This window comes from Erythrolamprus reginae, chromosome 3 (genome assembly GCF_031021105.1).
Source record: "Erythrolamprus reginae isolate rEryReg1 chromosome 3, rEryReg1.hap1, whole genome shotgun sequence".
Taxonomy (NCBI): Eukaryota; Metazoa; Chordata; class Lepidosauria; order Squamata; family Dipsadidae; genus Erythrolamprus; species Erythrolamprus reginae.
Genome location: NC_091952.1, coordinates 177161693 through 177187780, shown reverse-complemented (window position 1 = coordinate 177187780; position 26088 = coordinate 177161693). Strand labels below are relative to the sequence as shown.

General features: G+C 43.4%; 2 protein-coding genes across 5 annotated transcripts in view; one reads left to right on the top strand and one right to left on the bottom strand.

Annotated features, from left to right (window-relative positions):
- Positions 1 to 26088, bottom strand: part of LOC139164763 (transmembrane protein 14C-like) — a 352287-nt gene that overhangs the window by 164262 nt on the left and 161937 nt on the right. The gene's annotated exons all lie outside the window — the stretch shown is intronic.
- Positions 34 to 23710, top strand: TFAP2A (transcription factor AP-2 alpha). Of its 4 annotated transcripts, none has more exons than XM_070747233.1 (8): positions 34 to 373; positions 5760 to 5786; positions 7412 to 7846; positions 11875 to 11926; positions 14617 to 14848; positions 16640 to 16758; positions 20341 to 20482; positions 22796 to 23710. In XM_070747233.1, exons 1-8 carry the CDS (start codon positions 323 to 325, stop codon positions 23082 to 23084), a joined length of 1347 nt encoding a protein of 448 aa, XP_070603334.1. In that variant the 5' UTR covers positions 34 to 322; the 3' UTR covers positions 23085 to 23710. The 4 variants fall into 4 exon arrangements, with proteins under 4 accessions (XP_070603334.1, XP_070603335.1, XP_070603333.1 ...); XM_070747231.1 differs by lacking the exon at positions 34 to 373 and adding an exon at positions 3708 to 4129; XM_070747234.1 differs by lacking the exon at positions 5760 to 5786.

Genomic DNA, 26088 nt, shown 5'->3' with positions numbered 1-26088 from the left:
AGAAAGGGAAAACTTTCGACCATTAGAGGGAGATCTCCGAGCGGGCGCGGGAGATCGCCTCCGCCTCCTCCTCCTCCGCCGCCTCCGCCTCCGCCTCCTGTTCCAGCCACTCAGGCGGCGGGCGCGCTCTGGATGCCAGAGGAGAGAGCGCAAGGCAGGCAGGCAGGCAGGACAAACAGCCTCGTCTTTCCTCTCTCTCTCTTTCTCTTCCTCCCTCTCTCTTTCTCCTTTTCCTCTCCTTTCTTCCTTCTTTCCCTTCTCGCTTTCTTCTCCCCCCGCCCCCTCCTCTCTCGCTCTCTTTTGCCTCTCGCCACGCCAATCCATGAAAATGCTTTGGAAACTGACGGATAATATCAAGTATGAGGAATGTGAGGTAAGCGCTTTTCCGGCGGACAGGGGCAACTGGGAAAAAGGATTCCTTTCTTCCCACCCACCCCCGTCTCTCTAAATGAGAGCGAGCGAGCGAGAGAGAGACAGAGAGAAAGAGAGAAAGAGCGTGAAAGAAGAAAGAAGGAAAAAGAACGAACGAACGAACGAACGAACGAACGAACGAAAGAAAGAAAGAAAGAAAGAAAGAAAGAAAGAACGATTGCCAGCTGCGATTGGAAAAACGTCTCGCGGCGCCACAGCGAAGCTTTGGGAGAGCAACTTCTTCACTTGGCAAATGGGGAGGCGAGGGCGGGTGGAATCGAAAAGGGGCAGGCGAAGGATGCACGCCTGTGCGATGGGTGGTTTTAGGTGGTGGTGGTGGGGGAAACCCAGACCTTTGCCGAAGCGCACCGGGAGGGGAGGAAAGAAAATACACCCACGCTGATTTTCCTGCAAAGGCTCCGTATCCCAACCAGCGACAGGGAAAGGAAGGGTCGAGAAGAATGGATGAGCAAAGTGAATGCGGAAGAGCAAAGTGACGAAAATTACAAATGGGGTTTAGCCGGTGGCGAGATTCCCAGGAGCTCCCCCCCCCAAAAAAAGAGAGAGACACCCCACCGCTGTCCAAAAAGTTGTAGTCTTTTGGATCCACAGGTCTGGCGTTGCAGACTTGAGAGATCTCTGCTGTGGATAGTTGTCATTTCTGCGTCCAACGTCCCCTGGTGCTTGCAGATTCCGTGTGCGTCTCAACCCTTCGGTTAGAAAGAAAGGAGGAAGAGGAAGGGAAGGATGGCCTCGTTGACAGGAAGTCAGCTGTTGGCTTTTAAAGCTCTCTTTTGAAAGTCCAAAAGTGTGGAGCTTCGTAGGCTTTTACGGGTGGGAGTAATTCAGACGGTGTGGAGAGTAGCAGAGAAGCGCCGCTTAAGTAAGGTGCCAGAAAAAAAGCTGTTGGTAAATCCGTGCCTATAGGGTGCCAGACGTATTACAGGGTATAAGAAATGAGAAGTATTTGGTCGAATGGAAAGTGTTTATGAAAAGGCAGAACGTGGGGTCGCTTCAGGAAAAGTAGCTAAATTATCTCGCGCCTTCCACGTGCAAGTCTAAAGATAAGGGTTAAATATGCTAGTGCGTTCTCCTTTGTGATAGGTACTATCTTTCCTTGGGTTTGAGTCTTCCGAATTCTTTGGGGGGGGTGTCTTTGTTTCGACTGCAGCCCTACTTTAGGTGTGCAGTATAAACACGAGCGCGTACATTACAGTTTTGCCTTCTGTATATATATATTGAGAGAGAGAGAGAGAGAGAGAGAGAGAGAGAGAGAGAGAGAGAGAGAGAGAGAGATATGGAGATAGATAGAAAGATAGATAGATAAAGATAGATAGATAGATAGATAGAAAGATAGATATAGATAGATAGAGAGAGAGAATATATATACACACACACACACACACACACACACACATACACACACTGATAGATAGATAAAGGGAGATGGAGATAAAGAGGGATAGAGGTATAGAGATACAGAGAGAGAGAGGGAGAGAGAAAGAGAGAGAGAGATGGAGATAGAGAGATAGAAAGATAAATAGAGAAAGGGAGAGATAGAAAGATAGATAGATAGAGATAGATAGATAGAATATATAGATAGATAGATATAGATTGATAGATAGAGAGATAGAAAGATATAGATAAAGAGGGATAGAGGGATAGATACAGAGAGAGAGAGAGAGAGAGAGAGAGAGAGAGAGAGAGAGAGAGAGAGAGAGAGAGAGAGAGAGAGAGAGAGAGAGAGAGAGAGAGAGAGAGAATCAGTCGAGAGCAAATTTGGAAGATTAGTTAAGAAAACCAGCGTCGATTGGTGTGGAGATTTAACGGTTGTTTTGGAAAGGGGGGGGGGAATGCAGGACAGGTTTTCTCTTTTCATTGAACAGTGTGAATTGTGAAAGTTGTGAAAATCATTTTCGGGTGAAAGCGTTTTCCTTTCGCCCAGGCTTCCAAAAGCCGGCTGTGGGGATTCCCACGTTTGGTGGCTTCCCACGTTTGGTGGATTCAGAGGTGAGACTTGGGGCGTCTGGACAGAGTGATGTTTGTGGGGTGTAGGGTGCGCGCTCGGCTGATTCTTGCCTAGGATCCGAGAGGGCTTCGCCTGTCTCCGAGAATCAGCGGCTCAACCTACCTATATAAGCAGGGCTTCAAAATCGACCCGGGCTGCTGGAAGTTTAGTTACCTTACTTGTCCCAGTTTACTCGGGAATCGCCGCACCGAGGCTTGTATTTCTGAGGTAAATCATGCCTTGAAGTCGAAGGGCCGAGATTAAGGCTAAATATAAATCCCCTCCGATTATATTTTGTGTTTATTTATTTTAAGCTGGGCCGCGGGGCAGCTTTGGAAAACTTTTAACGAAGTGTTTTGATTGGCTTCCACGTGTTTTGTTTTGCCAAACGCGATTTGACATTGGAAGCGCAACTCTGGAATAGAATAGAAGAGAATAGTAAAAATAGAAGAGAATAGAAGAGAATTATTTTATTGGCCAAGTGTGATTGGACACACAAGGAATTTGTCATTGGTGCCTATGCTCCCAGTGTACATAACAGAAAAAGACACCTTTGTTAAGAATCATGTGGTACAACACTGAATGATTGTCATAGGGGTCAAATAAGCAACGAGGAAACAAATATTAATAACAAATCTTAAGGATGCAAGCAAGAAGTTACAGTCATACAGTCGCAAGTGGCAGGTAATGGGTGACAGGAATGATGGGGGGAAATAGTAGTAATAATAGTTCAGACTTAGTAAAGAGTTTGACAGTGTTGAGGGAATTGTTGGTTTACCAGAGTGACGGTGTTTGGCAAAGAACTGTTCTTGTGTCTAGTTGTCTTGGTGTTATGAAGCGCCTCCACCCTTCATTTTTCCGCCGATTCCGGATTCTTCTTTAAAATGAAAACCACAAAACCTCAGAAGTGTCTTCATTTGGCTTTCGGCTGCCTTCTGCTGGGGCGAGAGCAGCCTCGGAGGGCGGCGGGGGGCAAAACCCCCGCAGCTCGCGAGGACCCGCGGTTGGTTTCCTTTCCTTTCCGGCCTCTGGAGAGGTGCGCTCCAAAGGAGCCGTGCCGAGGCCTGCTTTCCCCGCCTGTTTGTTATGATAAGCTGGCAGGAGAAGTTGGAACGGGCCTGTCGTTTCCCCCCGGATTCGCTGGCGGTGAGTCGAGGCTGCCCAGCCAGTTGGACGGGTTGGGCCCAGCCTGGGAAGCCCGAGCTTGTCAGGGCCAGTAAAAGCGGCAGTCGCCTCCCTTTTTTCCCCTCGCGCGCTCTCTCTCCCCCCCCTTTCCTCCTTCCTCCCACCCTCTTTCCCGAGCTTCAGTTCCTGAAAGGGGGGGGGGAGGAAAAGGCTCCTCTGGGCTCCAACCGGAGGCGGAGAGGCGCTTCGGAGCCCCTATTTCCCTGGAGGGGGGGGAGCACTGAGCGCCTTGGGGAGACGGGATCCCCCGCGCCCAGGAGGGAGGGAACAGCCCTTACTCCGAGGATCCGGCCTCCTCCTCCTCCTCCTCCTCCGGGCCCTGGAGTCATGGACCTGACGCAACAGGACGCGGAACTGCCCGACCCTCCTGAACCCCCCAGTAGGCAGCTGAAAGCCGGGGACCCCAAGCCGGAGCCCGAGAGCGGCGGCTCTGGGGCCAAGAGGGGGTCCGGAGCCCGGCAGTTGCTAGCCCTGGCTTTTGAGGCGCCCGACTTCGCCCAGACGCCGCCGACGCCGCAGCCCGAGGTGCGCCGCCTCTCCCTCCCCTTGAGCGGGGTTCCCAGCACCGCTTCTCCCGACTGCTGCGCTTCCCCTTTTGCTGGGAAACCCCTGCTCGCTCTCTCGCTCCCCCCCCCTCGCCCTTCTCTGCTTCTGCAAGTTTCTCAGCACGCCTGCCCTCTTTTCCAGGCTCCTTCTCCCCCTTCTTCCTTCGTCCCTTCCCCCTCCTCCTCCCTCTTCCTTCCTTCCTTCCTTCCTTTGGACACTATGTTGCAACATTCCTTCCTTCTCCCTGTCTTCCTTCCTTCCCTCCCTCCCCCTCCCCCTCTCTTCCTTCCTTCCTTCCCTCTCCCTCTTTCCTTCTTGTGTCCTTCCTCCCTTCTTTCCTTCCTTCTCCCTTTCCTTCCCTCTCCCTCTTTATTTCTTCTGTCCTCCCCTCCCCTTCCTTCCTTCCTCCCTCCCCTCCCTCCCTCCCCTCCCCTCCCCTTCTTTTCCTTTCCTTTCCTTCCCTCTAGCGCCTTTCCCCATTCTTCCCCTTTCCCCTGGTCTCTCCAGATTCTTTCCCGGCACATTCTCTCCGCGCCTTCTTTCTCTTGACTCTGCCTGCCTTGGCTTGCCTCGCGCTCCCACCCGTTTGCTCTCCCCGTTTCCCTCTTTCTCTTCCGCCTGCCCTGCAACCTTTTAAAATGTTGCCCCTTTCTTGTGATTCGTCAGACGCAGCGGCGGCATGACTCTCTCCCCCCCGTCCCCCTTTTTTTCCTCTCTCTCTCTCTCTTTCGCTCGCTCCCCCCACCCCTGATTAGATACACTGGCTCTTCCTTCAATGGACGTCATTTAGAACAGCCCCTGCCTTGAGTTGGCTTCCTCGCTTCACGCTCGATTGCCAGCCATTCTTCCCTTATTAAGTATTCGTGTAGTATTAATAGTCATGAATATCTGCTAGTGGGAAAGTCTGAAGGAAAGCGGGCTGCGGATTCCTCTCCCTCCCTCTCTCCCTCCTTCCTTATCTCTCTGTTTCTCCCTCCCTCCTTCCCTCTCTCTCATTCTCTCTATCTCTCCGTCCTTCCCTCTCTCTCATTTAGGAACTCACGTGCAGCAGTAAAAGGAGGGAGGGGGTGAGAGAGGGGGGAGAAAGAGAGAGAGAGAGAGAGGTGGGGACCAACGCGCACACACGCACACCACCCGCAGACGGATTAAGGAACACGCGCGCGCGCGCCCGAGCGAGCGCCCGAGAGCGCGCACCCGGCTTCAACTTTGAATCGTGAACTCTCACGCCAAAAAGGATCCGGCTCTCGCCTTTCGCTCCCGCAAGAAAACGTCGGGCATTCGGTTTTGCGGACTGATGGATTACAGGCGCGCTCGCCCAGGGCTGGCGGACAAGTCTGGGCGTTTGGGACTCGGGGTGGTCTAGACCCGGGCTCCTTCCATTGTGTGTGTGTGCGTGCGTGTGTATGAGAGAGAGAGAGAGAGAGAGACCGAGCGCTCGTGTGCAATAGGAAGAGAGAGAGAACGAGAGAGAGAGAGAGAGGGACAGATCAAGAACAGTCCGGCTAGGAAGCGGGCGAGCGAGCCAGACCTAAAAGAGTCCACTTTTCTCTGCCTTTTTGTTTCCTTCCCCCTCTCCCGGCCCTGACTTGGTCCCCCTGCAACCGCGCAGATGTTAGTTCACAGTTTCTCCGCGATGGTGAGTGTGCTTCCGACTTCTCTATCTAGGGTGGGTGGTGGGAACCTGGTCACTCATCATGCTTTTTTTTCATCTCCTGGGGTGTCACCTCCCGCCGAACCCCTCTCCCTCTCTTCCTTTGCTCCCTTTGCAAAAGCTTCTCACGGTCCTTTATTTTTTTTAACTTTTTTTGTGTGTGTGGCTTGCTTCGAGTAAACTACAAAAGCCCAGCCACGCTTCCACACCCGTCCATTGTGTTGTGTTTTTGCTTTGCCTTCCCCCCCTCCTCTTCCGATTGGGTTTCACTGCTTTCTTTCCGCCCTTGTCCTCTCCCGGGTTAACCGCGCTCCTCGGGGAGCCTAAAAGTCCAAGGCGTTTAACAGCACCTTTAAATATATATATATATATATTTCCCCTCTACTTCTCCCCTCCCCCTCCCCCCGGCTTCTATTTGAACGTCTGTTAATTTCCTTGAGACGTACCTGCGGGCTATAATTTCATAACGTGCCGAAGTCCCGGTGGTACGGAAGCTAAAATTCCTTTTGTATTTTCCTCCTCCTTCGGGCTTCATCTTTTGTGTTTCCCAATTGTTTTTTTCCCTTCTTCTTCTTAATTTCGCTGCCTTGTCGTTTATCTAATAATAATAATAATAATAATAATAATAATAATAATAATAATAATAATAATAATAATAATAATACGATTTGTTACGTGGATATATGTCTGTGTATGTCAGTGTGCCATTTACACGCGCACATTACCTAAGAGGTTTGGGTGTCCCGTATTATATAGGATAGGATTTGATTCCTATCAACGAAACAGCACATTTTGGTCCCAATGCTAGATTTGTAAAGGCTGATTTACGGCAGAGTTATATTTAAGTACAGTATTGCCTTCCCCCTTTCCCAAACACCCCACCCCCGCTGTGCTTTTTTCATGGCATTTTGGGTGTCTTTTTTTCCAGGGCCCAAGAAAAGACTAACGCAACTCTGGTGCACTTTCACTTTTTTTTTAAAGGTAGGGAGTATTTGTTTGTTCTCTTTCACTTCTTCTTTTTTTTGACAATGATGCCCGTAGGCTTTTTTTTTAAACAAAGGTTACGCACGCCCACAGACGAGCAGAGACAGAGAAAGCACACTTATTCCACTCGAAAGAAAGAAAGAGAAAGAGAGCGAGAAAGAAAGAAGAAAATAAATAAAGAGAGAAAAAAGGAAAGAAAGAAAGAGAAAAAGGAAAGGAAAGGAAGGAAAGAAAGAAAGAAAGAAAGAAAGAAAGAAAGAAAGAAAGACATATTCTGGCTTTGCACCTTTAGTAGGATAATTTTGGTCGCCCCCCCCCCCCCCCGCCTCGCCTCACTGAGCTCCCACTGGAGTTTTTGCTATTTCTCCCCGCTCAGTTTGTTAACTGTAAAATCACGCAGCTCCATTTAAATGTTATTTATTCTCTGCCAGATGGGAATATCTCGAAGGCTGCTTTTGACTCTTAGTCTGAGCGCCAATATTGTATCTCGTAGGGTTTTGTTTTGTTTTTTAATAGGGTGATAAAACGTTCGGCCTAATCCACCGTTCGATTTTGACTTCTCTTCCTCCTTCTCTCTCTCTCTCGGATTCCCCCGTTCCCCCCTTTGTCGTGTTCTTATCCACCAGGACCGCCACGACGGTACCAGCAACGGGACAGCCCGGCTACCCCAGCTGGGGGGTGTGGGCCAGTCCCCTTACACCAGCGCGCCTCCGCTCTCGCACACCCCGAACGCTGACTTCCAGCCCCCTTACTTCCCGCCGCCGTACCAGCCCATTTACCCGCAGTCCCAAGACCCCTACGCTCACGTGAACGACCCGTATAGCTTGAACCCTCTGCACGCCCAGCCTCAGCCCCAGCACCCGGGCTGGCCGGGACAGAGGCAAAACCAGGACACGGGCCTTTTGCATACGCACCGCGGACTTCCCCACCAGCTCTCCGGCTTGGATCCCCGGAGGGATTACCGGCGGCACGAAGACCTCTTGCACGGACCTCACGGCTTGAGCTCTGGACTAGGAGATATTCCCATCCACTCGATACCTCACTCGCTGGAAGACGTGCCGGTAAGGAGCCCCGCGAGTTGGGAGGGGGGCGGGCGAGGGGCTTCCTACCGTCTCTTCTTCTTCTTCTTTTATTATTTTTCCCCAGTCCTCGCCCTGCCACGCTTCTCCTCCTCCTCCCGATCCCCGCTAGAGGATGGGAATTATAAGGGTGCGTTTCAAGGCTCCAGTACGGCCTCCGTAAAGGCCGGCAGCGATGGTTGAATTGTCTCCCGGTTGCTAATGCTGAAAAAAATAATAATAGCCCTTTGCTTTGTTAATGGGGAGTGGAGGGAGAAGGGACGGAAGAGGGGGAGGGAGGGAGGAAGGAAGGAAGGAAAGGGAAGACAAGGAAAAGAAGGAAGGAAGAAAAGAGAGAAAAGAAGGAAGGAAGGGCAAAAAGGAAAGAAGAAAAGAAAGGTAGAGAAAGGGAAAGAAGAGAAGGAAGAAAAGAGAGAAAACAGGAAGGAAGGGCAAAAAGGAAAGAAGAAAAGAAAGAGAATAAAGAAAGAGAAAAGGAAGGAAGAGAAGGAAGAGAAGAAAGAAAGAAGGAAGGAAGAAAAGAGAGCGAAAAGGAAGGAAGGGCAAAAAGGAAGGAAGCAAAGAAAGAGACAGTGAAAAGGAAGGAAGAGAAGGAAGGAAGAAAAAGAGAGAAAAGAAGGAAGGAAGGAAAAGAAAAAAGGAAGGAAGAAAAGAAAGAGATAGAGTAAATGAAGGAAGGAAGGAGAGAGGGGGACGGAAAGAAGGAGAGAGAGAGAGAAAGAAAGTGAGAGAGATGGATGCCAAGATCAGAATACCCCTGACTGGCGTCCTTGACCATGCTGCCTTGTTGGTGACAAAGCGAGGTAACTCCTGGAAAGGCTGCCTCACCTTAGAAAGCCTGGCCTTCAGTGGGATTTTGGCTGGCTTGAAAAATAAATCCCCCCCGCCCCCCCAAAAGGCTTTCTTTCCACTTCGGAGCTGCTTGCTTGGAAGGTCGGTTGGGGGAAGAGGAAGAAAAGAACGAATCTCTCTGAATTGCAATCCAACTGCAAACATGGCGTAGCAAATGGTCTAGGCCCGTCACCACCACCCCAGACACAGGAGAAGGGAACAATGTGCTGCTGTTGCTATTGTGGTTGTTATTATTTTAAGTAAGATTTTGGAGCGCCTTAAATGTTTTTTTTAATAAAGTATTATTATTCGGGCCAGGATCTGGTTTCTCTTATGGGCGAATATAATTTGAAAAGAAAACTGGTGTCTCTCCTTCCATCTTTTAACAGCCTAGAGCCCTTTATAACCAGGGGCTATACACCCTCCGAGTCTGGCTGCAAAAGAGGGTTATTCCTTTAAATAAAACAAAACAAACCCCAACCCACTCTCCTACTGAACGCAGAATTTAAACAAGCCAGTAATTTTACCCCTGCTTCTTCTGCTGGTTATACACTGGATAGAAAACGTTTGTGGGCAAAGGGGAAAGGAAGTTTCTAATATTTAGCCCAGGATTTGCTTTGGTTCCCCTTACTAAAATGTCACCGCAGATTATTGGATCAAATATGACCATCGTATGTTCCCTGACAGTTTAATGATTTCCAAATTCATCGTTGCCAGGATAATTTTGCGACAGAGAGGGGGATTCCTTTCAAAAAGCGACCCCCCCACCTCCTTTATTCCATCCCCTTTTATTCACCCATGTTTGAAGGAAACGGAGGAATTTATTAGAGTCCCAGATTCTCTTATCCTTCCGGAAAATTGCGCTTAGGTTGTGTGGGGGGGTTTTTTTTGGGGGGGGGGAGAAAAAAAAGCGCCATGCCTTAAAAGTATCCATATCCCTGTGGGAATTTGGGTGCTTTTGGGGGGAGGAAAAAAAAGCTACACCAGCCAGGTTCCCCCCCTTTAAAAAGCAAACCCCAAAGCAACACCAAGGATACTTGATTGGAACTATGGTTGCTTAGAGAGTGGGGGGGGGGTGTCCCAGTTTAAATCGGCACTTTTAAGAAAAAACAGTTGCACCGAAATCAGGGCGAACTTCCACTGGTGTTTTTGTTTTAGATATCAAGTTGCAAACGATTTTGATTTTGCTGGGATTTTGGTTGCGACGAGAATTGTACGTGCACTTAAAAATAATAATAAATATAGGGTTGGTTTTTTTTACTATGCCAGCAGTTAAGACATGTCTGGCCTATTTTTAAAGAAAGCCCGTTACCGAAGTAGTTTTAAGATAAAAACATTAAACGGGAACACCTCCCTGTTTTATTCGAGGTTGAGTATTCCCAAAGCTGGTAAATCCGATCCGTTTTAAAAAGGGAAGGGCGTTGATTTCAGAGGGATGCGCGCTTTGACAATGGAGTAGAGAGCGCGGCCTTGTGCAAAGGCATCGCCGTGGAACCCCGGAGCCAATGAAGTTCGTTGCAAAATCATTTCCACGACAGGAAAGGCTGTTTTCAATTTTTCCCCTCTCTCCTACCGCGGTTAGCCATCGATAAAAGGGCGGCTGCTTGGTGGGGAATAGTTGCTTTTAAGCCGAGAACGAGAATTATTTAGTCTTAAATACCTCGGCGGGATTTAAAAAAAACCCAACAGCCGGTGGCTTCCGCAAACTTTCTCTAAGGTGGAAGAAATCCGACGAATAAAAAAGGTTACGCGCCCCGCTGCATTTTTAAAGAATAAAGTAGAATAGAATAGAATCTTATTGGCCAAGTGTGATTGGACACACAAGGGATTTGTCTTGAGGTTTGCTTGAAAGGGATACCTCCCCATACAGAGTAAAAAGAAAAAACGAAATCCAAGAAAACGGCAGCCACGAACATTTCTCAATTTAATTATGCTCAAATCCAGAAGCACTTTAGGCAAGTTACAAATGAGAGCACCGAGTCCAATAAAAGCCGCAATAAAGCAACTTCGTACCCTCCGCCCGGAATCATTGAGATCAGGCACAATTAACAGGAGCATAAATCCAAGGCAGAATGGGAAAAAAAGAAGAAGAAATGGTTAGTAGACTTGGTATTATTGTTGGACGGAGACTTAGCGATGGAGAGGAAGGGGTCTCTTTAGCACCTGCGCTGAAGAATAGCGCTGAAGTTCTCCTCCAGCTCGGCAGCGTCGGTGCTCATTTGCAAACTCAAGACAGGCACGTTAGATGGACTGTCAGTTTGGGAATTAGGGGGAAAAAAACACACCACGCTTTTCATTTTTACTTTCTAATCACGTCTGGAAGTCAAGCGCGCGCCCGCGTGCCCGGGAGCATCCAGCCTGCCGAGCAGAATTGAAAAGCAGCGGCAAACGCTGTCTGTGGACTTCAGAAGGGAGCCAGAATTGCTCTGGGCTCTGGAAGCTCGCGGGACTATCCTTCCCTCCTCTCTCTCTCTCTCTTTTTCATCCCAATATTCCGGATATCCCCCCCCTTTCGTTTTCTGTATGCAGAGGTGGCCACATCTAGAATGTTGTTACAGTGTTAACCTCCATTTAAAAAAAATAGCACAAAGAGCCGGGAAAGCTTTCCCACAAATCCTTATTTCAGAGTGCGAAATTCAGTTTGGGCCAACGTGCGTTAAAAAGCACTGTAAGGTGGATCATTTATGCACGTGTACTTAGGGGGTTGCCCTTAATGCAGGAAGCCTGAATGGTAAATTCAGGCATTCTAAACTGAAGGCAATTGCTATTCAAATCAACGGGACCCCTACTTCTGGGTAGATGCCACTAAAGGAAGGCTTTCCCTCTAACCCAGTGTTTCCCAACCTTGGCAACTTGAAGGGATCTGGACTTCAACTCCCAGAATTCCCCAGCCAGCATTCGCTGGCTGGGGAATTCTGGGAGTTGAAGTCCAAATATCTTCAAGTTGCCAAGGTTGGGAAACCCTGCTCTAACCTAGCCCTGTTTTCCAAATATTCTGTGCAATCGGAACCCCAGTATTTGCTTTTTAAATTAAAAAAACCCCGTCAATATAGGGGAATGATTATTTTTTTTAAAAAAAGAACACCAAACTAATTAAGAGACGGGGAAAAAAAGAGCTTCGCGCGTTTCTCTTGGTGTGTTTAGAAATTCATATCCCTTTCGTATTGCTTTTGTTGCAGCACGTAGAGGACCCCGGTATTAACATCCCAGATCAAACTGTAATTAAGAAAGGTAAGCTACTTCTTTTAGCATTCCGAGCATGTCCTCACAAGCTTGATACCGAAGCTGAGAGAACTTACTAAAGCGGTTGTTCCCCCCCCCCCCGCCCCTTCTCCGTAATTTACAACAGAGCTGAAAATGGAAAACGAAATTGACAATCTCGGCTGATAACCCTTTTACTTAGCAGCACCCTCTGTATATGTATGATTATATTATCGAGCTAAACAGACCCATGTTTTAGCTGTTCCTAATGACATTGTGGTCCAGGGCTGACTCCTAATTTCTTTAGTTGAAAGTATGTTTCATTACCTAAGAAAGAGCCAATCCTGTTCAGTTTCCTCCCCCCCTCCCCCGCTTCAGGTTGAGGAGATTGTTCTGGATTGTTTACATCAGAGGGCTTTGTTGTAACAAGCGAGCAGGATGGCGGAAGGGTACTCGCTTGGTTTAGCCTGCTCTCTGCAACCGGGACTGTGGTTGGCTTTTCCTATGATTTCAGCGGCTTCCTTCCCATGTCTTGTTGCACTTGGGTTGTTGTTTTTTTTGCTTGGAAGATAGCGTCCTCTCGTCTCCCAAACCTTGTCCGGCTTTGGAATTCGGTTTTTTTTTAAAGTATTCGTGGTGTTGGCAGCAGAGCAGAACGCTTGGCTTTACTTTTAAACCCTGTTCCAGGGAAATGAAGGATTCTGATCATTTGGTATGAAAGGTTTGGAGAAAGGATCACCGCGGCTTTCTTACAAAAGCAGCAGGGTCTTGTGCTCTAGAAACAGTACTTCCTTGAAAATCTCAGCAGTACACAATGAAAGCTAAAAAAATGTACCCCTCCTCCCAGTCTGGAGAGTCTTTGTCACGTCAAATTAGATGTGCAAGGAATAAATCTTAAAGTGATGCTCTTTCCAAGTCGACATGATAATTGGCTCTTTTATTAGTAATCTCAAGAGTTCGTTTAACTCCTATTGTCTCTATTAGCCTCCCCAGAGCTATTAATGTCACAAGTGATCTATCCAAAACCTAGATATCCCTCCTCCACGCTCCACCCTTCAACATTTGGATTAGACCTATTAAAGTGAAAATGGAAAGTATGTATACGAGTGTAGGGATGAAGGACAAGAGGAATAAACAGATGCTATTAAAAGTAAATATTTATAGTGTAACCAGGTTGGAATATAACGTCAGGTCCATTTGCCTCCAAACAAGACTGCCCTTATTTTTTCAGTGGTGTTAGCTAAACCGAAAATGTAAAAAGATTTGGTGAGAATTTTTACCCCTCTCCTGCACGTTATTTTATTAATGCCCTGGAACTTTCTATCATTAGGGAAAAAGTGAAAGGAAGTCAAGGAAGTTTTCTTTTCTCTTTGGTAAACAGATAGTAGTAAGGAGGCAGACAAAAAAAACCCCCCTCTGTATCCATTTTCCTTTATTTTGTTTCGGAGGTAATTGTTACTTAAAGAAAATTGTACGATTACCTTGGAAAACAGTAATGAAAATACCTCTTTGGCGCCTCTCTTTCCAATATAAAAAGTTGCAATTGCAGAAAAAGTGACATCTTAATTCAATTATTTTGAAACTATTCAATTGGAAGTAGTAGGGGCTACTCTAGTACAAATTAAGCCCATAGTCATGTAGCTTGCAGCATTACACCCCCCCAACAAGCAAAGGTATATTATGTGGTGCTCCTTTATAAATATTAGCAGCAGTGAAATACGTCTCCTTCGTGTAACCCTTTCGTAATCTTTAACGATTTAAGGCCCCCTATCCTTAAGGTTACCAGCGAACTGTTGTTCCTAGAATAATTTAGGACAGAGGGGGGTAATTTTTAATTCCACCTCTTCTCCCCACCCGCAGAAAATCTTTAATTTCGATCCAATCCCGATTTTAGGCTGGGTGTTTCAATTGGGGTGGGGGGAGGGGCTGGGAAGCAAGCCAACCCAGACGTTCAAATTCGTTTTGTGTGCTTTTCTGCCTGAAAAGCTTACTTTTTAAAAAATTACCTCCAAGTACGTAAAAGCTAAAATATGTTTTAAGGAAGCGCTCGGATTCCCCCCTCTCGTCCCACCCCGCCCTTTCTCCCTCGTCTGTTTTTCTCCCTCAGAAACTGAGAATTTGAAATTGAGGTCATCTGTGGGGAGGTCAAGTGATGTAGTAGTCCCCGCCAAATTGCTGAGGGAGGAAATATGGTATATTTCACCCTCCCTCCCCCACCCACCCACCCCCGTGGGCGTGTAAGCGTGTTTCCAAGTTGTCTGGTCCCGATAGTCGTTGCTGCCGAGTGTGGGCGATGCGTTGACGCGAGTGGGGAGGCCTGAGGTAAAATGGTGCTGCTGGCCAACTAGGTTGTTGGGCCTTCAAAAGCAAAAAAGGCGGACGGAGGGGGAAATGGGGGAGGCTGACAGCCTCGGGGGCGACTCCTTATTCCAAAAGGTTTCGCCCCCTTCTCCCCCCCTCACCCCGTCATTCTCGCTGTTGCCCATCTGCCATCATCTCTCAGCCACCTTTCCTGGCTTGGTTTCATCCCCTTCCCCCACTCCTGTCATCGCCTCCCCCCAACCTCCCCCCCCCCGATTCCCGAGCCTGCCCCTCCCCCCACACCATCGCCTCAGGCTCCTCAGCAGCTGCTAATCCCTTCAGCGTTTGTGCACTAACGCGGCTCTACCTTCCCTCGGCCTCCCTTCTACCAACCCCCCTCCCCCTCCCTCCCTCTGCAGGCCCCGTGTCCCTCTCCAAGTCTAACGCCAACGCCGTCTCCTCCATCCCCATCAACAAGGACGCGCTCTTCGGCGGGGTGGTGAACCCCAACGAGGTCTTCTGCTCGGTGCCCGGCCGCCTGTCTCTCCTCAGCTCCACCTCCAAATACAAAGTCACCGTGGCGGAAGTGCAGAGGCGCCTGTCGCCGCCGGAGTGCCTCAACGCGTCTCTGCTGGGCGGAGTGCTACGGAGGTGAGGCGGTCTCCCCCCCCCCCCCCGACCGAAACTGGGGGCTCCTCAGTCCCGCGCGCTGAGGGGAAAAATGTCAATGTGGCGGGAAGGGAGCCCATTGGCAGAGAGGGGTGGGCACGTGGTTGCGGTGTTCCGCCTCAGCCAATCATCTCCCCCCCCCCAAAGGCTCCAGCTCCCGCCTCTTTAGCTCCCGTCTATTGTTTTGATTTCTCACAATGGCTATACTACCCCACACTTTTAACCCACTCACCCCAAAGCTGCTTCTCTCCCTCCCTTTTAAAATAGAAGGCAATTGTACTATTATTAGGAGGAGAAATAAAGCTTCCCCCCCCCTCAATATCCCCAAATGTCACTTCCTCAATTATCTGCTGCAACGTTCTGGGTTTCCCTCAGACGTTGCTGGTTTTAACTTCTGCTCCACGGTTTTGTTTTTAAACCAATTTGTTTTGTTTTTTGCACTTCATGGTGCTTCTCCTGGCTCATCCATTCCTGTTTATTTTTCCCTATAAGGGTTAATAACAGATTTTGAAAAAGAAGAACTGTTGAGAGTATCCTTGTGTGGTGTGACGTGTTTTCTCAAACTCCCTCACGTTAATTTCCTCAGCTAACTATTTTAAACCGTTTTAAACATTAGGTGGAGATAACGGGAATATACCTCAAAACTCCATGTTTTGAAATCAGAGCCACGTCCCTTCCACATTTTCCTTTAAAAATGATTCCAGGATCGTTGGGGTTTTTTTTTACTATTCCTTTCAAGTCTCTAAATCTTGCATTTGAGTTTCAGGTCTTCTTTTAGAATAGACAATATGAAAGAAGCTACCTATATTCTCAATATTAAATCTGTGCCTGAAATAAAATGACAAGCATAAACAAGCCATTTCAAAGGATTGTGACTTAAAAAAAAATACCAAGAATGAATTGCAATATATTTATTGAAAAGGCAGTGACAATTAGAATTAGTATTAAGAGCTTTTATTGCTGCCATTATCTGTAGCCTGGACCACAATATAGCACAGCATCATGTATCTGTGGAAATTAGGCTGCATTCAGTTAAAAGCAGGCAGCACGTTCTGTTAATGAGACCCGCTCATACAGTCAACATCAGCAATCACAGGAAGGACCCTTTAGTGTAACAAGGTCACTTATCCTAGCATAGCGTGTTGAAAACTCATACACACCAGTTGAGGGCACTGCCAGCATTACTTTCCTGAGGAAGGCCAGTGCAAGAGGGGAGTTTGGCTAGGAACACATTTATGAGAAAGTCATTTTAAAAAAAATTCTCAAACTAGGTTGCAAGAGATATTTTTCCTATTTAATCTATGTACCAGGTTGAATGTAGTACAGTATCTATAATGAAAGGCAAATGATGATCGTAAATCTTACATAATGCAAGGAAATCAGACTAAAACATATCTCCCATTGATTCACAAATATGCAAACCCCTCACATCTATATGCTTGATTACAATATAGAAACATATTTTATAACCTTGTGAGTGTAATTGGTGTCCACATATAATTTGTGGCAGATATTGTAAGAATACAAAAGATTTAATTATCTGTTTAGCATGCTTAGTTATTTCAGCGAATTGTAGAGTTCAATGAATCTTGTACAGAAGTGTATAACTCTAATTATAGCACCCAAATTTATTTTTTTCCTAATTAAACTTACTAAATTATTTTAATAAGCATTTATAGATTGCTAGCTAGGTATATGAAAAAGTTGCACTATGAACTTGAAGGTAGTTGTGTATTAAGTGCTATTGTTTTTTTTTTTAAATGTGTGGAACAGGGCAAAATCAAAAAATGGAGGGAGATCTTTGAGAGAAAAACTGGACAAAATAGGATTAAATTTGCCAGCCGGGAGACGTAAAGCTGCTAATGTTACCCTGCTGACATCACTAGTGGAGGGTAAGTGATGGCTTTTTGGCAGTAGGAAAGGCACTACTTGGAAATGTTTCTTTTGTTAGCCGAGGAAAACAAACCTGGTGGACCCTGAAATGTTTATGCATATTGTTTAATTTAAATCATTAATGGTCAGTGTGACCTTTTACTCTTGTACTTTTTTTTAAAGGAGACTCTCAGCCAAAACCCATTGATGTCAAAACATTGGATGTGGCTTTATTGATATTTTTTGGATTTAAACACTTGCAGTGCATTTCAGAGTTGGATGCTAAATCTCAGTGAAGTGAATGTAACCAAATGGGCATACAGTGCAATGCTTCATTTTAACTGGGTTGCTAGTTGATTGATCACTTGGATTAAAAAGTAGGACTGAAAAACATTAACAGAGTAAACATAACTAATGGATTAATTTATTAATCACTGATTGACATGGTAGATTTTAATTGGATTTTAACCAGTGTAATCCCAAGCGAAAGGGGCACAATCGTGGCAAGTACAATTATTGTATATACTGTATCTTAATTCATATAACAAGGATTTGGGTTATGATGATTTTCCATACAATGTGTGACTTGACTGAACTACTTTCTTAAAAGAAACTGCTGCTCTTGAGCAGCATCTCAACACTTAATAGATTAATTATCATGCTAAGACATATAATTGGGCTATAATTTATAAACTAGTAGAATTAGAAAACATAGTCATGCTGAAGATTAGTCCATTTATCAAACAAGATAGTTGCTCCTTAAATGCATGTTATTGTAAAGAATGAATGGATTTTAATATTTACAAATATATTAAATACAAATAGTTCATCTATATTATGTAGTTAACGGAAAATCCAATTATAAGACCCATAAAATTCAAGTTAAATATGAACAATATTAGTCACTACATATTCTACAAACAAGCCTTTGAAGTCCATAGATTTATTGCATTATTTCTGTTGAAGCGAATATAGCTTAAATAACTCAAAATGACTCCTTGGTTATAGACAGTATAACACCAATCCAGAGAAACATTTGAAATATATGGATGAATTTGGAGAGCAAGTCCCTGTTCACTATTATATGAATAAATGCTTTAAAACCACTGTCCTTGGGTGAAAATGTTAACAGGTTCATTAATTGAATCCCAAATAAGGTGTTTTGTTTAACTTTGGTTTTATTTTATTCTGTTTAGCTCTGGCTTTATTTTCTAGTTTCTTCAGAGTTGAACAGAATATGTATATGGACACATCTAGTGGCCTACCAAATATGGAAACATTGTTCACATTAAAAAAGAAAACATAAAATGCACTATATATATTCTTGATTCTCTGTCTTATGCTTGATTAATGGTACAATAGACACAATGATTGGCAGCATGACCACTAAAGAGTTACCCTCTCCGTTAATTACTCCAGAAACTAACTATATGAGCAATTTTAGAGCAACAGATGGGGAGGAAAATAAATCTGTTTAGAAATGAAATCAGGAATGGGGGGTTTTTTTGGCACATAAAAAGCATGCTGCATTTATATTCTGTAACAAGTAGCCTGGAAGTTTATTGAACCCAACAACACTTAAGATCTGTTTCCAGTGCTTAGGATCTCATTCTTTGCACTTTAATACACATTAAAAAGTTAGATCCTACAGCTATCTTAAGGTGCAACTCTGTTATTTTAAGCTACATACTAGTAGCTTATTTATATTTCAATCAATTTGATATCTGCATTTGAAAAATATAGAACTTTAACTTCTTGAATTAATTTGGGAATCCTTGACCTAAACCATGATTTAATAGAGTCCTAATCTTTCTGCAAGCGTCTGATCTCCTCATTGCTTCATATAATTAAGCAAAACAGAAATCCTTCTATTTTAATTGTGAAAAGAGGACGGGTGAATGTGCTGTTTGAACATTAAGAAGTCAAAAGGGGTGGACATGTATCTTCCTTTATGTTAAAATAGTTATAAAGTTTATAATGAGAACAAGAAATGCAAGGCACATGCTAAATTAAGAATTACTTTGTAGTAGCTATTGACCCAAGGAAGTTGATACAAGCTGTCCTATACACGCAGTCTTCACTAGGTTTTAATTTTGAGATCTTTAACCTTGATTTTGGTTATGTAGAGTGAATTTTAAGTCATTCTTCATGCCAGGTTAGCTTTAGTTTTGCTTATTATCAGATTACAGTATAGCAATCTTTCTCCCTTTTTTGCTTGCTTTCCTTTTAAAAAAAAGTTCAAAGAAATGAAGCTACAGAAGTATAAAAAATGCCAGCTGCCACTGAAAGTCCATCAAAGAATCTTGTCATTAATAGTGTACTTAAATGCCACCAGCAACTAATGGGTAATCGAGGAAAGCAAAATAAAGTTTACAAGTAGCTGAATTAAAAAAACAAGAGAGTAGGGAAAAGGGGGAAGGGGAAAGGAGATAAATGCTAATGTGATGTCAGGGAATATTTTAAACGTTTAATAAAACCTATAATTTTAAAAGAGCGATTTTTTTTAAAAAAGGCCACGGTTTGATCATCATATTACGATGAAGAGAAACAGAGGAATAAGGCTAATGCATAGATAAACTAATAATAGTGGCTAATTTTTCTCCCCCTCGAGAGATAATAGACGACTGTTTGGGTTGTGGTCCTTACGCGATGAGGCCGCTTCCAAAGTCCTGTTATTGTTTATGATCCGCTCCATTTTATGGAAACAAGCTCCGTGGACTGAGTCTTTGAAGCTCTAATTGGCGCATGCGTTCTTCCGGACCTCGAGCTAATGGCAGGAAGCCCTGCGGTGAAAACCAACTGGTTCAGGAAATTAAAACCAAAGATTTGAAAATCAACAAAACAGACAGTCTCAATGGAATGACCCTAAAATTCTTATGGTTAATCGTTTGAAAAGGGGGGGGGGGGGGGAGGGAGGAAGGGAAGGAAGGATAATTATATGCAATCAAGTTAAATTTTAAGCACTTAACTATTTAATGCAGTCTACGGGGTGGGGATTGAAATAATGATCAATGATCAATATTAATCTCTAGGAACAGAATAATTATATGTTTCGTATGTTTTTCTTTTCTGTGCATATACATAATGTATTCCCGTAATGTAATATAAACAAAGCACAAATAGAAACACAATTAAACCTTACAAGACATGGATAAAATACTTGGGACACTTTTGTTAGTGTGTTAAATAAAATGCCATAAATATATTGCAATATAATTTAGGATCAAAAGCTGACTATATCTACCCCTTTATGAATTGCCTAATCCACAGTCCTCAAAGGATTGTTTAGGGTCAGTATTAACACGCTCGTAGTTTGATATAAAACAATGGATTTGACTGCCTCCCCCCCCCCTGCCAACAACTTATTTATTTATTTATTTAGCACACTGAGATATTAATCTCTTTTAAAGCAACGCTTTATTAGTAGATTGCAAAGTGCCAGTTAATCTTGATTGACTGGATATCACGTGAAGAACCCAAAGATGCGCCTAGCAAAGTTTAGTAACAAATCCCATAGATTTGTTGGCGCGAGATCCCACCTTCCTGTCGCCCGCTTATGCTTTGGGTATTAATTATGTATTTCCTCCCAATCCCCATTCCAGGAGAAGCCGTGCATCTCGCGAGAGACTTTGGTTACGTCTGTGAAACAGAATTTCCTGCCAAAGCAGTAGCTGAATTTCTCAACCGGCAACATTCCGATCCAAACGAGCAAGTCACAAGAAAAAACATGCTTCTAGCGACGAAGTAAGACTTTTTACCTCTGCGGAATATTCCTAAGGAAGATTTTGTTTGTTGGGTTTGGTTGTGCACTGAGCTTTTCCTCGGGTGCGTTTACATTTGTTTGCTGCGGATATATTATTCTCCGTACCTGCGTGATTGCCTTGACGAGGTAACTAAAAAGTACACAATTCTTCACCAAGGGGAAACGATATTATTGCCAATGACCCTATTGTTGAAATCAAGCAGACGTATGAGAACGATTCGCCCCCCTCCCCAATGGTGTTACTAGAAGCGTTCAAATGGGAAGAAAATGGCATATTATAATGGCGAAGGTCTGTAGATTTATCAGCGAGTAAGCCCCGTTAAGTAGAGTGGGATTTATTTTGAGGATTGTAGACAAGATTGCATAGTTATTTGGAAGTAAGTAAAATTGATCTCAATGGAATTTACATGCTGAATAAAAATGCTGAAGATTGATTAACTGTGAATTCAGGTATTAAAAGTATTTCACTTCTAAGCAACTAAAGTGCCAGTGGGGGTTTATTTTAAGAGAAAGACTCAAGGGATAACTTAATAGAAAATATATTCAATATTCAGGTTAGGTGGTGGGGGAAGAGGAGAGGGAACTCTCAATTATTGTAAATGATGTGTTTGCTGGAAATTAAAATGCTTCCCCCCCATAGTAGTTAATTACAGATGGTGATTCACCAAAGAACAGGGGGCCAGAGGGCACCCAGTTATTGGGAGAGATACAGCTGAAATATGTCTCAATTCTGCCCTTTAGAAACTCAATTGGTGTCATATATATGTTCCAGGTTTCCCTCCCCCCTCCCCCGTGCTGGCAGTTTATTTAGATAGTGGTATGGATCTAATTTCTGAGTGGATTCCTTTATTATAGTGTTTTGTGACCTACATAAGCAGTACTGCATCTTTTTAATGCCACCAAATCTTAAATGAAACGAGAGTCCTGAGATTGATAAACTAAAGTGTAGCTTTGAGATTTGTTCACTTCCTAAATTCAAGTGTTGTTTTGTCCATAGAATTATGGTAACTCTCACACTATATTGTCAATTTGCTTGCTGTCAGTAATGGAACTTTTCATAAACACATGTAGATGGTCCTAAGTGGAAAAAGAAAAGAAAAGAAAAACTAGTGGTTGTGTTATTGAGATCAATGCAACTTACTTTCAAGGAAAATTACAAGCTTCTGGTAATACTTAGATCTAAAAAATAACTGTTGACTTAAAGGCTAGAAGACTAGACATGAATGTTAAATACAGAATTTGTAATTAACAAGTTTGATGGGGTAAACAGTGGGTATTACTCTGGAGGAAGTGGGAGATGTGTTTTGTATCAAGGAGAAATGTGTGTGCTTGTGTGATTTCCAGAGAACTTTCTGACATTTTTCATGTGATTATGAAAATGTGGATGTATATGAGATGAAAGAGTAAAATTAAAACAAAGAGATGCATTGAATATGACAGAGAAACCTCAGATATGGGCTTCAGTAAATACATGTGAGAGCATTTGGGGATGGAGAATACATTTGATGCAAACTGCTGTTCCAATAATTATTGATACAATAGTAGCTTTGTATCACATTTCCCACACAGTAATCCAGTGTTTCCCAACCTTGGCAACTTGGAGATATCTGGACTTCAACTCCTAGAATTCCCCAGCCAGCATTCGCTGGCTGCGGAATTCTGGGAGTTGAAGTCCAAATATCTCCAAGTTGCCAAGGTTGGGAAACACTGCTATAGACGATATCTTTGGGATGAAATGCTCCTCATTTTTGGACACCTAGCTTAAGGGACTAGAAACACCCTATAGGGATCTAATGTACTTGTATGTAATGCATGCACATTCAGAGAGGGATAGAGGAAGGGAGGGAGAGGAGAGAGAGAAAGAGAGAGAGAGAGAGAAGGAAAGAAAGAAAGAAAGAAAGAAAGGAAAGAAAGAAAGAAAGAAAGAAAAATGTAGGGAAAAGATTGCAGATGTCACAAGATAAGAGGGTGATCTAGTGTAAAAATGCATCTGTGTGTTAAAAGACAAAAAAGGAAAATACAGTATTGTTCCTGAAAGAAATGGATGTAAATCAGTGCAGAGGAGAAACCAGGCAGATGAGAGAAAGGCTGCTTTACTGATGTCAATATTTCTATATAGGGCACCAGCGGTGCAGAACGCAAGAGAGAGCATGTAAAAGAGCAGAGATTCTTTCTGTGCGTGCATGTATGACTTTGCTGTGGAGGCGACTGACTCCTTGGCTCCCTTGCTTGCTGACAAGATTGGCTTATTTTCCTCCCTCCCTCCCTTTCTCTCCGCTCCATTTATGCTGCAGACAGATCTGTAAGGAGTTCACCGACCTGCTGGCTCAGGATCGATCTCCGCTGGGGAACTCTCGGCCCACCCCCATTCTGGAGCCGGGCATCCAGAGCTGCCTGACCCACTTCAACCTCATCTCTCATGGCTTTGGCAGCCCTGCTGTGTGCGCAGCAGTCACTGCCCTGCAGAACTATCTCACCGAGGCGCTCAAGGCCATGGACAAAATGTACCTCAGCAACAATCCTAACAGCCACACAGATAACAGCACCAAAAGCAGCGACAAAGAAGAGAAGCACAGAAAATGAGGATTTTCTTCTTGCAGACTCAACCAGACAAGCCAGCCAGCCTGGCCCTCCTTCCTCTTCACCCTGAGGCTACAGAAAAGAAGCTCAGAAATCTGTCCCAGCCTATTCACTCAGGAGGACCGGCTAATCCACATCTCTTTCACCCCACCCCAACTACCCACCATTCTCCTTTCCCTTCTCTCCTCTCCTTCCCTACCCCCATCACTTCCCAGTTCACGTCCAGTTGCTACCCAGTTTGGAGCCCGAGAAAACAAAGGTGGCAATTGGGCCACCCTAAGAGGAAAAGGAAAAAAAAAACATTTTTTTTTGTCGTCTGTGTGAACTTTTATTATTTTTAACAAAAAATAAAAAATAAACTGATAAAAATAAAACTTTTTTTTCTAAAAAAAAGAGAGAAAGGACTAAGTTTAAAGGTTAATAATTAATGAAATGTGGAAAAACAAAAACAAATGAGCTTCATCGGACTGGATCACCACCTTCTCTTATACAAACTTCCGTTTTAAGATTGTAGCCATATTTAAACAAAACAAAACAGGAAAGAAAGGATGATAATGATGATGATGATGATGATGATGATGATGATGACATTTTATCAGTATTGTGAATAAACTTGAACACAAACCACATGCAGTTCCATGTCATGTCTTCAGTTTTAGCACCTCTCTCCTGCCAAGGTAAAACGACTAATTTGAACTTTCTTATGGTGACACCGATTCGTAGTGCTTCTATAAGGGAATCAGTGTTCTGTATGTATATATTTATTTATGTGTAATTTAATGGGAACTGTAAATATGGTGAGTCTGTTTGAAGCCTTTTTTTATTATTTATCTGGTGATCTCGTTTACCTCTTGTTTAGTGGGTTTTTAAGTCTTTCCCATCTTAGTTCCATCACTGTGGTTCATAGTTACTTATTTAGAAAAAAAGGGAGGGGAGTTTTTTTAGAGGGAGGTGGGATGGTATTTTCTGGGAGTCATCACTTCAGCCCTGTTGTAGCATGTTATAAAAAGGCGACAATAAAGCAGCTAAGCGATTGAAGCAACTTGGATTTTTACAAATATATTATTGATATAATACTTAATTTCCCCATTGATAAAGGAAAATAGAGCAACCGTCCAACCCAGACCAACCACCATTTCCACTGAAATAATTTAAGTTCCCTTCCAAAAACATTTTTTTCCGCATGTTGATCATTTTTAACAACTCTTTGTATACTGTGGCTTTAAAAAAGTTTATATCCAGGGTCTTTCTATTGAAAGCATAATCAGAGCAATAAGTTGATATTGTCTATTCAGATAAAGAACTGGGGAATCTTCACCTTCCCTCTCCCCTTTTTCATTTTGAGTTGCCTTTTGGTTCAAAGAACTTCCATACATTGGGGACCACCTGGTATCCTCTATTTCCACCGGCCATATTGGAAGCAGTTACAGTTGTATTGTATTGAGTTGTGCTGGCAGTAGTTTCCATGCCTGTCAATGTATCATAGTCCTTTGTTGCCCAGATAAATAAATATTTGATACGCTTTATGTCGATTTTTTTTTATTCAGTGGCTGTCTTTACCCAGGCGTATTTTTGTTCTTGGCAGTATTTTTTATTCAGTATGGTTACAGTAATTGAGTTTAACTCTCCCTTGACAATTGCTCTTTGCAATAAGCAGCTGAACCCATTGTTTCCCTCAAGTATAATAAAAACTTACTTTCAGAGTTCAGAGCAGGGTATCATTTAGATATTCCACCGAGTCTGTATTCAGACAAATTACACAATAAAACAAAATGTATTCCTTTGGATTAAAAAAAATATTGTACTGTTAAAGAAATGGCATTTTAATTTCCTTTAACTGAAAGGTGATTTTATTTTTTAAAAATAAAGTTTTATTTTATTTATTTGATCTTTAGGTTTTCTTCTTGTTTCATAATTATATATCAGGGATACCCATTTTAAATGTGTGACATAATATGAGTTGCATTTTCATTTTCAATGCCATTTAAAGGATGGGGAAGAGAATTATATCTGGCTGAGAATTATGGGTAAATGTATATTCATATGCAAATGTTTATACAGAACACATTTTTTTTTAAAAAAAATTGTGTGTAAATGCATGGGGTACGTTTTCATATTAGGGAAAATCATACTCATATTGGTTGACTGGTATGTTCACATTTATTTTAGGTTTGATCTTATGAATGTGTGCAGGTCACTCTAAACATTTAATCATGTAATAATTAATATTTTGCATAAGGAAGATCAATATTTTGGATGAGGAAGATCTTATTTTGAAATGATACATGTTTGAATGACAAGCAATGCAACTCAAACTTTTAGATAAGCATGACATATTTATTTTCATATTGACTTGATTTTAGTTCCAGAGAATGAGGATATCTATTTGGAAGAGATGCTAGCATGCTTTTTATATTAGAAATTGGCTTAAAATGCACTCTTAGAAAATTTGAACTTTCAACTCATTTCATTTTCTTTGGGTTCATATGGTACAAAATTGGCTTTATGTAAATGGGGTCTGATAGAAATAGAAGCAGGGTGTGAAATGTTGGTGTTGAAGTGTTATTTTTGTGGAAACACATGCTTAAAATGCTGATTTGGAGAATGAATTGCTTGAGCAAACATTGTGAAACTTATTTCTAGCATGAAGATTGATACCAATCCAGATCAATTTTGTCTTCTGATAAAGCATTGCAAAAAGTTAATGGTGTGTTGGCATACCTGAGAAGACAGTGCAGGGACTTCTGCTTCTATCCCAAAAGCAGAATGGAAAAGTCTTAACTAGTTGGTACCTTTTCTCAACAAAGAGAAATTTAGATCTAGTATTTCTATTTGATTGTTGATAAAGCCAATCCAGTAGATGAAAGTTCCGTTTCTTCCTGACTGCTCCTTTACTCAGGGAAGACAACAGAAAACCAAGATAGTTGGTTTGCTGCTTTGGAAATGCAGTTTTACAGTGAAATATTCTTCCTCTGGTGGCATATGAATGTGCTGTTATGTCTATGGG